At 45.4% G+C, this 14,539-nt stretch overlaps 1 protein-coding gene across 1 annotated transcript in view; it reads right to left on the minus strand.

The window, feature by feature from the left end:
* Positions 1 to 14,539, minus strand: part of LOC137527521 (large ribosomal subunit protein eL42) — a 65,920-nt gene that overhangs the window by 11,798 nt on the left and 39,583 nt on the right. Inside the window, exon 3 of the mRNA XM_068248041.1 lies at positions 5,736 to 5,803. Coding sequence (XP_068104142.1) covers positions 5,736 to 5,803 — 68 coding nt within the window. The remainder of the gene's footprint in view (positions 1 to 5,735; positions 5,804 to 14,539) is intronic.

A 14,539-nucleotide genomic window follows, 5' to 3' on the forward strand; every position in this document is an offset into this window, starting at 1 on the left:
ACTAAAGGCGTCAGCAATATCTTGTGGGTTGGTTAAGGGGATTTTTGTGAATGGGTGTATAAGTTTGGGAATTTTTGCTTTAGATTGTTTGTTTTTAATGATTTTGGCCAGCAGCGGGCTGGCTTTGTTATTCTGGTGGTAGTGGTTAAGTCTGAGTCTAGCTAGATTGAAGTCGTATTCCTCTGTTAATACTATCTTTAACTTTTGTCTTAGATCAAATAGGGATCGGGCAGTAGTTAGGGAGGGGTCTTGCTTATGTGTAAGTTCCACGGACTGGATGGCTTTTAGAATGTCGTTGACTTCTTGTTGTTTGATTTTTTTGGTTCGGGCTCCTATTTTAATTAGACAGCCTCTTAAAACTGCTTTATGGGCTAACCAAATTGTAGCCTCTCCAACTTCCTCCCCAGAATTCAGTTTAAAGTATTCATTAATCTGATCAGCAATTATTTGTTTGTTCTCCTCTGAAGATAGAGAAATATTTAGTCTCCAGGGGGGTCTCGCATTTCTTAAATTTGGGCCAGTGATGGTGATGGAGACCGGGGCATGGTCTGACCATGTAATGCTGTGGATCTTTGCATCTTTAATCTTCTGTAGGGAGTATCTGTCAGTGAGGAAGAAGTCAATTCTCGAGTAAGACTTGTGAACTTGGGAAAAGAAGGTAAAGTCTTTTTCATTTCCATGGGTAGCTCTCCAGGGGTCGTATAGATCTAATTTGTTTAATAATTTTGCCAACTGCGGCGAGGATTTTTGTTTGCTGGAAGAGTCCATCTTGTTATCATATATACAGTTAAAGTCCCCTCCTATGATAAGGCCCAGAGGTTTTGAGTTAGTTATTCTGGAGAGAAGTTGACGTAGAAATTTCATCTGACCTTGATTCGGGACATAAAGGTTAAGGAGAGTGTAGGAGGATCCATTAATTATGCAATTGAGAAGAATGTATCTGCCTTGTGAGACTTTCTCCTGGCTGGTGACTTTTACATCTAGATCTTTGTGGAAAGCTATTAGGACTCCACACTTTTTGGGATTATTACTGCAATAGATTTGTGGAAAGCCATTATTGTGGAAGATGGGGGCTTTCCCTTCTTGGAAATGGGTCTCTTGAATGAACAAGATGTCCGATTTTAAACGAGATGCTTCCTTCCACAAGGAGTGCCTTTTGACCGGGATATTTAAGCCTTTCACGTTAAATGATGTGCAGATAAGCATTGTGATGAGAAGAGTGAAAGAAAATGTGTGTGACATTGATGTTTGAGGTGAGCTGGTAAGGTCACTGGGTGGCCATAGAGGTCTATTTTGACTCGAAGGAGGTAGAGAGGGGGGGGGGGGAAGCAGGTCTGTCGAGTGTTGAGGCTGAGCATGGGTGCTGAAAATTGGCTATGCAACTGCAATAACAAAACAGGTAAAATAAACCAGTAAGTCAGGCTACCAGGCGCTGCCCCAAACGAGGGGTGAGTGTGAGGTATTATCCTCAGTGGGAGAAAGCTTGTCTTCATTTAGAAGAGAGATTTAGTGTGGTGGCTCGTGAATCCCTTCACGATACTAGTTTCCAATCCTGCTGGATTTTTGTTGATTGGGCGGGTTTCCTAGGTCTGGTTGCGATTTCTGCTAGTTTTATATTCCAGGACGCTAGCAGTTTGGCGCCTTCTGCGACATTCGATACGATGTATTGGGTACCTGCCTTTTTGATAATTAGCTTGATGGGGAAGCCCCAGTTGTAGGGTATGTTATGATCACGTAAGGCTTTGGTTACTGGCAAAAGAGACTTGTGTTTGGTTAGTGTGGCCTGAGAGAGGTCAGCAAACAGACTGATACCTTTGTATGGCTCAGGAAGTGCTCCATTCTGTTTCAGATATTGGAGGAGAGCTTCTTTTGTGGGATAGAAGAGAAATTTACAGATTACATCTCTCTGTATATTTTCAGGCAGGAAGGAGGGTTTGGGGAGCCTGTGGATGCGTTCTATTGCCATCTCTAGCTCTGTGCATTGTGGAAAGACAGTACGTATTATGGTCTGCACGTATTGCTTAAGCTGTGGCTGTGAGATCGATTCATCAATGCCTCTAAACTTCAAGTTAGACCTGCGGTTCCTGTCTTCTAGGTCAGCTGCTTTTGCTTTCAGCCAGGCTATCTCACTCTGTGTGTCTTCCATACAGTCTACCATCTTATGTTCAGTGTTCAATAGAATCACATTCGTTTCCACATCTGCAATCCTGTCACCCAGCAGGCTTACTGATTGCTCTAAGTGATTAGTGACTGCATTAAACTCTGAAGACATGGAGGCTTTTAGTGTGAGAATCAGCTCTTTCATGTAAGCCTGTGTGGGGTTTTGATCTGTGACAGGAAAGGCTGCTAATGCAGCTTGTGGGGGGAGAGACTGAGACAGTATAGCTGCTGGCATGTGAGGTGCAGTGATGGCTGCAGTTCCTACCTGATCTTCTGCTGGGGATATCTTCTGTTGTGATTTGACTGGGCTGAGAGAGGCTGTGTTGGAGGATGACTCACCCCCGGGGACTGCTTGTAGAAGTGATGAGTCATCTTGTGCAGAGGAATGTTTCTCAGAATGTTGCAGAGGGAGGGCTGTGGGCACGCTGGAGCCTGCGCCATCTTTGCCTGTTGTTCTGGCCTGTCTCCCTCCAAACATCTCAGGGATTTTTTGCAGCTTCGGCTTCCCCATCTTCCTCTTGAAGGATGTCTCCTGTTCCATCTGTTCCTCCGGCATCTGGAGAGTAGGGGGGTGAGGATTGGAATGCTTTCTAGTAGCTTTTAATTGCTGGGAATCACGGAGCTCTGGAGTTATGCGTCCAGCTTGTCTAAGCAGCAGACACGCCCCCCCAAGAGATGCATTTCATGTTACATACATGGAGTTGAGAAGTCGGTGGAATCCTTACCCGAGTCGTCAGACGGTGGATTTTTGTACAAACTCCACATCCCTGATTGTTACAGCGTAATTCTTTGTTTGCATAGCCCCAGAAGACTAGACTTCAGAAAAAGGCCACTTATGTCCATATTATAAACAAGACCTTCCAGGACTATCGAAAAATGAGTAGTTAATTATTAACTGCAAAATAGCAATGAGATGGCGGATCGCTCGGAAGCAGCCGCATCAGTCCGCCGACAGTGCGTACACACGCCGGACTGTCGTTGGAACGCCCACCCAGCGGGAGGCGATGACGGACCAGTCGTTGCCTCCAGTCCGGCGTGTGTACGGACCTTTAGAGGCAGAGGATCATCAGGACAGCCAGAAATATATGCATTGTTTAAAAGGAAATAAGTCAGCCTCCATGTTCCTCTTAATTTAGGTGTCCTTTAAATACAAATTGGCCATAACTACTTTTGTGATAAGATATTCCATATTTTAACAAATCTTACTGTTAAGAACCCCTTTCAGTACTTGCGCATTAAGCCTGTGACTGATTCACATGCACTAAATGCACCCAAAGGTTACATTCCTTATTCCTACTTCAAAAAGGGACACTAATCGCCAAGCCAAAACAGCCCACCTATAGTAAAACTATAAAATGACAAGACATTCCACAGGCCTGTCCTTAAGGAAGCCCAAAACCAGTGTCCTTTAAGCTTTGATATAGATCAGTGTTCTCCAACCCTGTCCTCAAGGCCCACCAACAGTACATGTTTTGTAGAAATCTGCATTGGTGGTTAATCAGGTTTGCTGCAACACTAATTACCTCACCTGTGAATGTTTGTGGTTTTCTGCAAAACATGTACTGTTGGTGGGCCTTGAGGACAGGGTTGGGGGGGGGGACTCATATATATATATATAATACCACGTGGTGTCATTTGCTGAATATTGCGGATCCGCTTTTGCGCAGTCATTCCTAATTCACAGTGTATAATACGCCAAAAGCGATACATCTTGCGAAGGGGGAATGATGCGTCTAACTGGTTCTCAGTTTGAGATGCCAATTCTCTTAACAGGGAAGGTGTTAAATCAAGCATGTTTGATATCTATAATTTCAGTGCATGATGAGGAGTCTAAAACGTTGGTTTTTATATCATATGTTGGATATCCAAAGTGTTATGGTATATTTAGATAAAATGGCCACATATCAGCCTGAGGTCAGATTGCCTGGGGTAGGGTATTCCTCTTGTTACAATCTCCACCCTCCAGTGGAGTAAGTTAAAAACTGCTGGTCACAGGATACAATAAACAATGTACATTTTTCCAGCCAAGAGGTCCTGGATGGCTCAAGACGCTAGTACCCCCCTTTCTTAAAACTTCCAAAATCTTTTTCTTCCATACACGAATCACTTTTCCTTGCCTTTCGTATAATGCTTAGGGGCAAACTACTAGCATGTCAAGCTTGTGTGTTGCCCTTGTATTTATACATGTTCATAAGGTCACCTCTTTTTCCAAGCTGAATAAGCCTAGTTTGTCCAGTCTTTCTTGGTAAGGGAGACCTTCAATCCCTGATTAAATTTAGTTGCTTGTCTTTGTACCTGCTCTAAAAAGTCAATGACCTATCCCATACTGCAGATGTGGCCTTACAAGTGATTTATACAGAGGGTGTATACTATCACTTTGTGGTTTTATTGACCATTTTATGATTTCCCAAATTTTACAGTAAAGTCTCAGTTATCCTACACCAACGAAAATTGGTTGATGCCGATTAAGTGTGCTTTCTTGGTTGCTTGAGTCTTAATGTTAAAAATAGGCCTAGCCAATATAGTACTATAGCCTATTATATATACATAATGGCCTCCCTGCAAAGTTTCAGTAAAGTGTTTAAGAATCAACCTGATGCAGTACAAATGCTACGGTTCACCACCTCCCCTCTCCCTCTAGCAAGCAATTGAGATTTTACACCTGGTCGATACTTTTGGTCAATTGTTAACAAAAATCAATTGACATGCTTTGCTATAGATTTCCAGCAGATTTTTGAACTAAGCATCAATGTGTGTACAGCCTGCTTAAAGGAGTTGTCAGGCAAAAATGAAGAAAATAAGCGCTACTTACCGGGGGCTTCCTCCAGCCCCAAGCTCCCAGCACGTCCCTCACCGCAGCTCTCCCGGCAGCCGTTCGCCAGAGCTCCGACCCGGTCCCCGGCGATGACGTCAGAGCGACCTGGAGGTTGCTCTGTACTGCGCGATCGGCGCTGTCAATCACCGCCATGTGGGCCGGAGCGGACTGCGCAGGCGCAGAACTACTGCCCTTATTTTCTTCATTTTTGCCTGACAACTCCTTTAAAGGAATACTTAAGTCAAAATAAAAAAAAATGATTTTTTTACTTACCTGGGGCATCCCTCAGCCCCCTGAAGCTGTATGGTGCAACCGCAGCCTGGCTCCGATCCTCCTGTCCCCGCCGGCAGCTACTTCCGGGTTTGGCGACAGCCGCTGACAGGCTGAGAATGTGATTCTCCGCCTTCCCAGCCGCTACATCACCCTCTATGCTGCTATAGCATATATGTTATACGCTATAGCAGCATAGAGGGTGATATAGCGGCTGGGAACGCGGAGAATCACTCACATTCCCAGCCTGTCAGCGGCTGTCGCCGCACCCGGAAGTAGCCACTGGCGGGGACAGGAGGATCGGAGCCAGGCTGCGAGGGCACCATACAGCTTCAGGGGGCGGAGGGATGCCTCAGGTAAGTAAAAATCATTTTTTTATTTTGACTTAAGTATTCCTTTAAGATCTGAGGTACTCAAACGGAGGAAATGAGGTAAAGAATTTGTTCTCATAGTACATGGCAATGTTTTCAGCTTTAAGAAGAAAACTAACCTTTTTACGGAAAATTGGCTTGGTCTGCCCACCATAACCACTCTGTTTGCGGTCATATCGCCTCTTTCCTGCAGAAAAGTGAGAATAAATTCAAAGTTAACTTCCAGTCACAGTAGGTGTGTGTGCGCATATGTATGTATGTGTGCGTGCATATGTATGTATGTATGTGTGCGCGCGTGTGTGTATACAGTGGTGTGAAAAACTATTTGCCCCCTTCCTTTTGCAGGTTTGTCACACTTAAAATGTTTCTGCTCATCAAAAACCGTTAACTATTAGTCAAAGATTACATAATTGAACACAAAATGCAGTTTTAAATGATGGCTTTTATCATTTAGTGAGAAAAAAACCTGAAAACCTACATGGCCCTGTGTGAAAAACTGATTGCCCCCCTTGTTAAAAAAAAAAAATAACAACCACTTGAGGACCGCCCCCAGCCGATGGGCGGCGGCAAAGTCCGGGCCCAAACGACCACAATACGCCCATCGGCGGGTGCGGCATCAGCGGTGGCTGTGCGGCGATCGCGTCAATGACGCGATAGCCGCCGGCAATAGGCTCCGCCCACCCTACTCGGAAACCCGCCGGCCAATTAGCAGCGCCAGCGGGTTTCAAACTTGCGCGATCCGGCCAATCAGAGTGTATAATACACTTTGTTATTGTAATAAAGTGTATTATACTGGCTGCCTCCTCCACTGATGGTCACTCGTCGTGCGACCATCAGGGAGGACGGCAGCCCTGGTGATAAGTATAGCAACACACACTTTTATCTACACAGACCCCACCCCCCCCCCCCCGATCGCCCACCCCAGCCCTCAGAACCCCCCCTGACCACCCCACTGCTAGCACCCCACCACCCACCTAAAAACCCATCAATCACTCCCTGTCACTATCTAGGGACGCTATCCCCTAGGTTAGGTCCTTAACTGCCCCCTAGGGTCCCCTGATCACCCCCCCTACCCTCAGATCCCCCCCCAGACCACCCCCTGTATACTGTATACGCTTGTATACAGCTGCCTTACCCACTGATCACCTGTCTATCACCTGCCTATCACCCCTTGTCACCACCACCCATCAGAGCAGACCCTAAACTGTCCCTTGGGGGCACCTGATCACAGGGCTGTGGAGTCGGAGTCGTGGAGTCGGAGTCGTGGAGTCGGGCAATTTTGGGTGCCTGGAGTCGGAGTCGGGAAAAAATGCACCGACTCCGACTCCTAATGAATTTGTAACTGTAGTTAAAATAGAAAATATGATAAAATGTTCTATTTCTCAGATAATAGTCATTAAAAATAATGTATATATACAGTATATATACACAGTAATAGCTGTGCTTAGTCTACAAAAATGAAATAAACCAATCAAAATTAGTTACTTGTGCTGCTTCAATAAAGCAGTCCCCGTATTTTTAAAGTCAGATATACATATCTGATTGTGACTGTATATATGATGTGTACACAGGAATCTCTTATATACACTAAATAACATCAATGCTGTAAGTATAAAGCCTGATGTGTAGCTGTGTCACTAATAGAGATGGTCAATGAGATGGAAATAATTCTGCATTGATGCTGATTTATGCAAATGTATGCACTCCCTTTGCTGATGAAATCAAATAATTTGATAGGTTATTAAAATTTGGTTTGGTGACTACAAATTAAAGGGAAACAGACGGGTGAAAAGTAAAGTTTTATACATACCTGGGGCTTCCTCCAGCCCCCTTCAGGCTAATCAGTCCCTCACTGTCTTCCACCACCCGGATCTTCCGCTATGAGTCCTGGTAATTCAGCCAGTCAGCGCTGTCCGGCCGCATGCCGCTCCCACAGCCAGGAACATTCTGCACCTGCGCAATAGTGCTGCACAGGTGTAGTATGCTCCTGGCGGCGGAGTGTGTGCATGTGCACTACGCCTGACTGGCTCAAGTACCTGGACTCATAGCAGAAGATCCAGGTGGTGGAGGAGGACAATGAGGGACTGATTATCCTGAAGGCGGCTGGAGGAAGCCCCAGGTATGTATAAAACTTTAATTTCATCTGTCTCAGGTTTACTTTGTTACACAGTAATACTATACTCTACATATGCACTCCCCACAGAGCTGCAGGGAATCCACTGAGAATGTTGTGCACATTGAACACAGAGGTGTTGTCTGTTTACAATCTCCTCATTCCCCTGCAGAGTACCTGCACATCACTCTTACATGTACCCACAGTTACATTGCCTAGGGCCTGACAGATGTTCTTTGTTCCGGTTTGTACCTTTTACAAGTACTCTTACCAAGGACTAGTTTTAGTCTAAAGGGAATAAATATAATAGTCTACATAGCCTTCTCACTTCAGTTGTCTTGTAAAATTCCTAAGCGTTGGCAGTTAAGAGACGAATTTCATGTTACATACTTTTAATCAACAAAATTGTAATATGCAAATTAGAGGAGTCGGAGTCGGTGGAATCCTAAACTGAGGAGGAGTCGGAGGATTTTTGGACCGACTCCACAGCCCTGCCTGATCACCCACCCAGACCCTCAGATTGCCCTCAGACCCCCCCCCCCACCCGCTGATAACCTCCCCAGTGCATTGTTTACATCTATTCTCCCCTGTAATCCCTCACTGATCTATCGTCACCCCCTGTGCCAGATCAGGACCCAGCCTGCCCCGTGCGGGCACCTAGTCAACCCCCCACACCCTCTGATCGCCCTCAGACCCCCCCCCCCCCTCCCAATCACCTTTCCAGTGCATTGTATTTGATTGTGCTGTAATTGTATTTGATTGTGCTGACATTCAATTTCATTGTGCTGACATTCAATTTGATTGTGCTGTAATTTTATTTGATTGTCCTGTGATTGGTTTTGATTGTCCCGTGATCGGCTTTGATTGCCCTGTGATTGGCTTTGATTGTCCCGTGATTGGCTTTGATTGTCCCGTGAATTGAGTGCCCTGTGATTGGCCTGCGATTGCCCTGTGATTGCCTTTGATTGTCCTGTGATTGTTTCTGATTGCCTCTGATTCCCCACTCACCACCACCCCCTGTCACTATCCTAGTGATCTAAAAACAGTGATCAGTGAAAACTGTCACTTTTTTAGTATCACTAGTGTTAGCAGTTAGGCCAGTTAGCTAGGCCCCTTTGTGTCAGTTAGTGCTCAGCCCACTACACCACAGTCACTAATTAGCGTCATCACTGTCGCTAATCAACATTGGTACTATATAGTATCTGTAAGTGATCATTACTGATCGCAGTCAGATCTATTAGGGTCACTAGGATCCACAAAAAAACCGCAGTGTTTGCCCAATCAGGCCTGATCGTTCGCCTGCACTTGCGTTCAGCCCGCCCCACCGCAGTGACAGAATTTTTTTTCTGATCACTGCAAAAAACACTATACAATAGCTGTGGCACTGTAAACCTCAGTTTTGATTTATTTTTTTTTTATCAAAATTCAGTGACCACAGCTTTCTACCTCTCAAATACTCCCTTTTGCTAGGTAGGTGCTCTTTTTTCTGCGTAGTCTCAGAGGAATACCCCCTAAATTTAGCAGCCCACCATGGCAAGAAAGAGGTATTCCGATGATGAGGTTCTCAGGTACATGGCCCAGTCGGATGAGGACGATTGGGACGCCTCATTCGACGAATCTTCCGGGTCAGAGTTTGAACCTGAATTGAGCAGTGGCTCACTGACCGATAGTGATGACGAGGTTGAGGTCCCGGCTAAAGCCAGGCGTACCACACCCCATGTTGTTGGACCGCAGGTGGCGCAGGATCAGCCTCAAGGGCAGCAGAGTGGTGTTCGTGCTGGTCTGAGATTTCATGGTGGGGCAGGCACCAGCAGCACAACATCTCCTGGGCCTAGCACCAGTACTTCCGTAGTCCCTGGTGAAGTGGCGAACACCAGCATGGAAGTTGAAACTGGTTCGGTGGCACGTGCAGTAAGATCTCAGTCGCAGCCACCAAGAAGACGGGCCCGTACTACCCCTAGTTTACCAGAGGTGCTGGCAAACCCAAATTGGCAATCCCCTGATTCCGCCGCACCCGTACTTCCCCCTTTCACCGCCCAGTCTGGAGTCCAGGTGGAGACAGATAATCTAGGATCGGCCCTAGACTTTTTCTATCTGTTCTTCACCCAGGATCTCTTAGACTTAATTGTGGCAGAGACCAACCGTAAGGCCACACAATATATAACCACCAATCCGGAAAAGTTCCTTGCCCAGCCTTTTCGGTGGAAACCAGTCCAAGTTTCCGAAATTAAAATTTTTTGGGCCTTCTTCACACGGGACTAGTAAAGCAGAATGTGTTGCGGTCTTATTGGTCTACGGACCCAGCATATCATGTTCCCCTGTACTCTGCTGCCATGTCCAGGACACGATTTGAGAACATCCTGCGCTTCCTGCACATCAATAACCACGAAACCTGTCATCGAAGTGACCACCCTGCTTTTGACCGGCTCCACAAAATTCGACCCCTCAGACCACCAGTCATCCAGATTTGCAGATGCTTATACCCCTGACCAGGACATCTGTGTAGACGAGTCCCTCATACGCTTTACCGGGCGCCTTCGCATCAAACAGTACATCCCAAGCAAGCGCGCCCGGTATGGGGTGAAACTGTATAAGCTCTGTGAAAGGGCCACAGGCTATACATCCTATTTTAGTGTCTATGAGGGAAAAGACTCAGAATTGGAGCCGGTCGGATGCCCTGACTACCTGGGGAGCAGTGGAAAGGTTGTGTGGGACTTTGTGTCACCCTTGTTCCAGAAGGGGTACCATCTTTTTGTGGACAATTATTACACAAGTGTGGCCCTCTTTCAGCACTTAAAAATAGAAAAAATCCGATGCTGTGGCACCGTGCGGCCTAGTCGCCGGGGCTTCCCCCAACGGCTCATTACCACCAGACTTCAACGGGGGCAGAGGGCCGCCTTGTGTGCTGGCGACCTGCTCGCGGTGAAATGGAAGGACAAGAGGGAGGTTTTTTTTTTATAAGAGATTTTTTATTGAAAAGTTTTTAACATACAAATCTACTCCAAAGGGAGCAGCAAAACAAACAAAACAGAACACACATAAAAATTAACCTGAGTGGGTTACAATCCGAGCATCAATTATTAAATTGAAATTGACAATTTCTCACGTCATTAAATGTATGCAGATATAATATAATGACAAGGTATGTTAAAGAGATATGCATAGATAGCATGGAGTGCAGTTTTATTCATGGATAAATGAACACTAGAGACTCTTACTCTATTTTGATACAGGAGATATACGCCACTATTGCACAGTGTCCTGGACTGAGACAGTAATGTCTAGATTGGGTATGGTTGTCTCAGAAGAATCTACCCATTTAGACCAGATTTTGTCAAATTTATGGGGTTGGTGACGTGACTTATAGGTTAGCTTATAGAGGGGTAACGCTTGATTTACCAGCCTCTTCCAGTGATGGAGATTTGGTACCGTGTTTTGTTTCCATTGTAGGACCAAAGACTTCCTTACATAAAAAAGTAGGATCTGAAGGAGTGTAGTTTCTCTCCGGCTACATGGAATATCAGATAACATACCAAGCATACAGGACTTGAAATTAAGGACGTTGGGCAAATTTAAGGAGTCTCTAAGAAAGTGGGCTACCGCTTTCCAATAGTTATTCACCTGAGGACAGAACCATACACAATGAAGAAAATCCGCCTGCCCCTGACCGCACTTAAAGTAACATCCACTATGTAAAGAGCTCATTTTCCTCAGACGGGCAGGAGATAGGTAGGCCTGATGAAACCATTTCAAATTAATTAACCTGTCATGTGAAGCAATAACTAATCTATGAAAGTTTTCCTCAAAATCCATCCAGTCTTCCTTACTGAAGGTGGTCTCTGTGCCCAACCATCGCCTCCTTACAGACAAAATTTTGGGGGCATAACGTGTCTTCAGTATGAAGTTATAATACCTGGATATCTGTTTAGTTCTATCTTTTTGTAAAAGCAGGGATTCAACTCCTAAGGGTGTTAGATTAACATTATATAGTCCAGTCTGGGCCTGTAGTGCGTGCCTAAGTTGAAAGTACCTAAACAAGGCCTGCCTAGGTATACCGAATTCCGTGCGGAGTTGTGAGAAGTCCCTGAAACTGCCATCAGAGAAAACTTGATGCAGATATTTAATACCATGCTGTATCCAGAAGCGAGGATCAGGTACTTCAAGCAGTTCCGGAAGGTTCTGGTTGAACCATAAAGGTGAGCTGAAGGAAATTGGTCTCAGGGGCTCATTCAAAAGCCTGCGGGTGGTTTTGTATATTTTAATTGTGTTCTGTATAAGTGCAGCACCCTTACCCTCATTTGGAATTGAGTACCTGTAAATGGCTCCACACAGAGCTTCATAGGAGCTGGCTACGTCAGCTTCAAGAGCCAGCGAAGAGTCCTGTCTGTGGTCACTGACCCAATAGCTAATAGGTATGAGCTGTGTTGCTAAGTAGTACAGGAAGAAGTTTGGTACTGCTAGTCCTCCCAGGGAGGTCGGCAATTGTAGGGTGGACAGGGCGATTCTAGGGACAGAGTTTGACCATATAAATGATACCACCAGTGAATCAATGTGTTTAAAGACCGATTGTGGAATCAGGTCTGGAGCCATCTGCAAAAGGTATAGGAGCTTAGGGGCCACAATCATTTTGATTATACAGACTCTGCCATACAGATTAAGTGGCAAGGATATCCATTTTCTGAGTCGGGCTTCGATAGATTCCAGGATTGGTTGAATGTTAGACTCCAAGAAGCCACCCGGGGGGCGCTGGACCCAAATCCCAAGATACTTAAATTTATCTGTAATCTGTAGGTTAGAACGAGGGGTGATTATATGGTGGTCGAAGGGGTCTAGGGGGAAAAGGACTGACTTGGACCAATTTATTGTCAGACCGGATATGGAACCAAATTTATCGTAAATATTTAGCACAGCCTCTAAAGACGGTCCGGGGTCTGCAAGGTACACCAGCATATCGTCTGCATATAAGGATATGTGTTCTTCTATCTGGCTGACCCGCAGGCCCCGAATCGAGGGTGACAGCCGGATAGCCTGGGCCAGGGGCTCTACAGCAATGGCGAACAGCAAGGGTGAAAGCGGGCATCCCTGCCGTGTGCCACGTTTAATGTTAAAGTCATGGGATATCGTGGAGTTAACTCTTATTTTAGCCTTTGGTGAGTTATATAAAATGCCGAACCACTTCCGGAAGCCAGGACCGAACCCAAACCTCTCTAACACAGCCGTAAGGTATGACCATTCGATTGAATCGAAGGCTTTATTGGCGTCAAGTGATAGGATCACTCTAGTCCCGGCATTAGTGTGGGGATACTGAATATTTGTTAGAAGTCTTCTAATATTTAACCTGGTGCATCTTCCGGGCATAAACCCAGTCTGATCAGGATGAATAATAGTGTCTATATATTTATTAAGTCTATTTGCTAGGATTTTTGTAAGAATCTTAATATCTGTGTTCATTAAGGAGATCGGGCGATATGCATCGCAGGAGGTTGGGTCTTTACCAGGCTTCAAAATAAGAGTTATCAAAGCCTCACTCATGGACTCCGGAAGTGATCCGACCTCAAACGCATATTGGAATAATTTAGCAAGATATGGGACGATTAAAGTTTTATTCTTCATGTACCATTCGGCTGGAATGCCATCCGGCCCTGGTGCCTTATTAGTTTTAAAGGATGAGATAGCTATAGTTATTTCATCGGGGGATATAGGGGAGTCCAATTCTAAACTAGCTTCCATTGATATGGATGGAAGATCAAGCTCCTCCAGGAACTCTCCGAGGCCAGGATCTGTATCCTTCAGCCTAGAGGAGTAGAGCGTAGAATAAAATGTAGTAACTGTATCAGCAATCGACTTAGAGGTAGTGCACAAAGTCCCAGTGTGATCTGTAATTCTGGGAATTGCCAGCGATTCCGTGTCAGACTTAAGTAAATATGTCAGAAGTTTACTACACTTATTCCCGAACTCAAAATATTTCTGCTTATGTATTAAGTCCCTACGCTTTGTTCTATCTAATAATTTCAGTTCCAGTTTGACGGGCCTGCTCCCATTGGGTATAATTTTCCCGAGTTGGGGTCTGAATTAACTGGATTTTAGCCAACCTGGATTCTTTTTCGCAGTATTGTTGCGAGGCTATTTCGTTTTGTCGAATTCTGGACATTGCAGCCCTGAATGAGCCGCTGAGAACCGCCTTGCCCGCATCCCAGCAAATCAATGGGTCAACTGTGCCTATGTTAGTGCGCCAGTAGTGCGCCATTTCTGTCTGACACTCCCCGAGCACTTCCTCATCCTCCAACCAACATGATCCCATTCTCCAGAGAGTTGGAACCCTGCCCCCCGGGAGGAACAGCTCGCACACCAGGGGAGAATGGTCGGATATACCGTGCGCCAAGTATGTAATCGATTCCACCATAGGGAGAAGGTCTTTAGACCCCAGACACATATCGATGCGTGACATAGTTTTGTATGAGTCAGAGTAACAGGAGAACTCTCTATCATCTGGGAACTTCCATCTCCAGACGTCCTGTAACTCATATTGAGAAAGCCAGTTTTGCAGCTGTGGGTATGTTCTACCTGTACCATTCATTCTAACAGGGGGTCTAAGACAGCATTAAAATCCCCTAGAAGTATGAGAGGGTCATCCATCAGATCATGTAATCTAGAGGAAACACGGTCCAGGCTTTGTATATTAAAAGGTGGTGGAATATATATTGAAGCTACTGTAAAAGATCTGTTCTCAATGGTACATTTCAGAATAACAAAGTTGCCATTGGAGACAAGAGGGAGGTTTACTTCCTGTCCACCATTCACGCAGACACG

The sequence above is a fragment of the Hyperolius riggenbachi genome, chromosome 8 (assembly GCF_040937935.1).
Source record: "Hyperolius riggenbachi isolate aHypRig1 chromosome 8, aHypRig1.pri, whole genome shotgun sequence".
Classification (NCBI taxonomy): Eukaryota; Metazoa; Chordata; class Amphibia; order Anura; family Hyperoliidae; genus Hyperolius; species Hyperolius riggenbachi.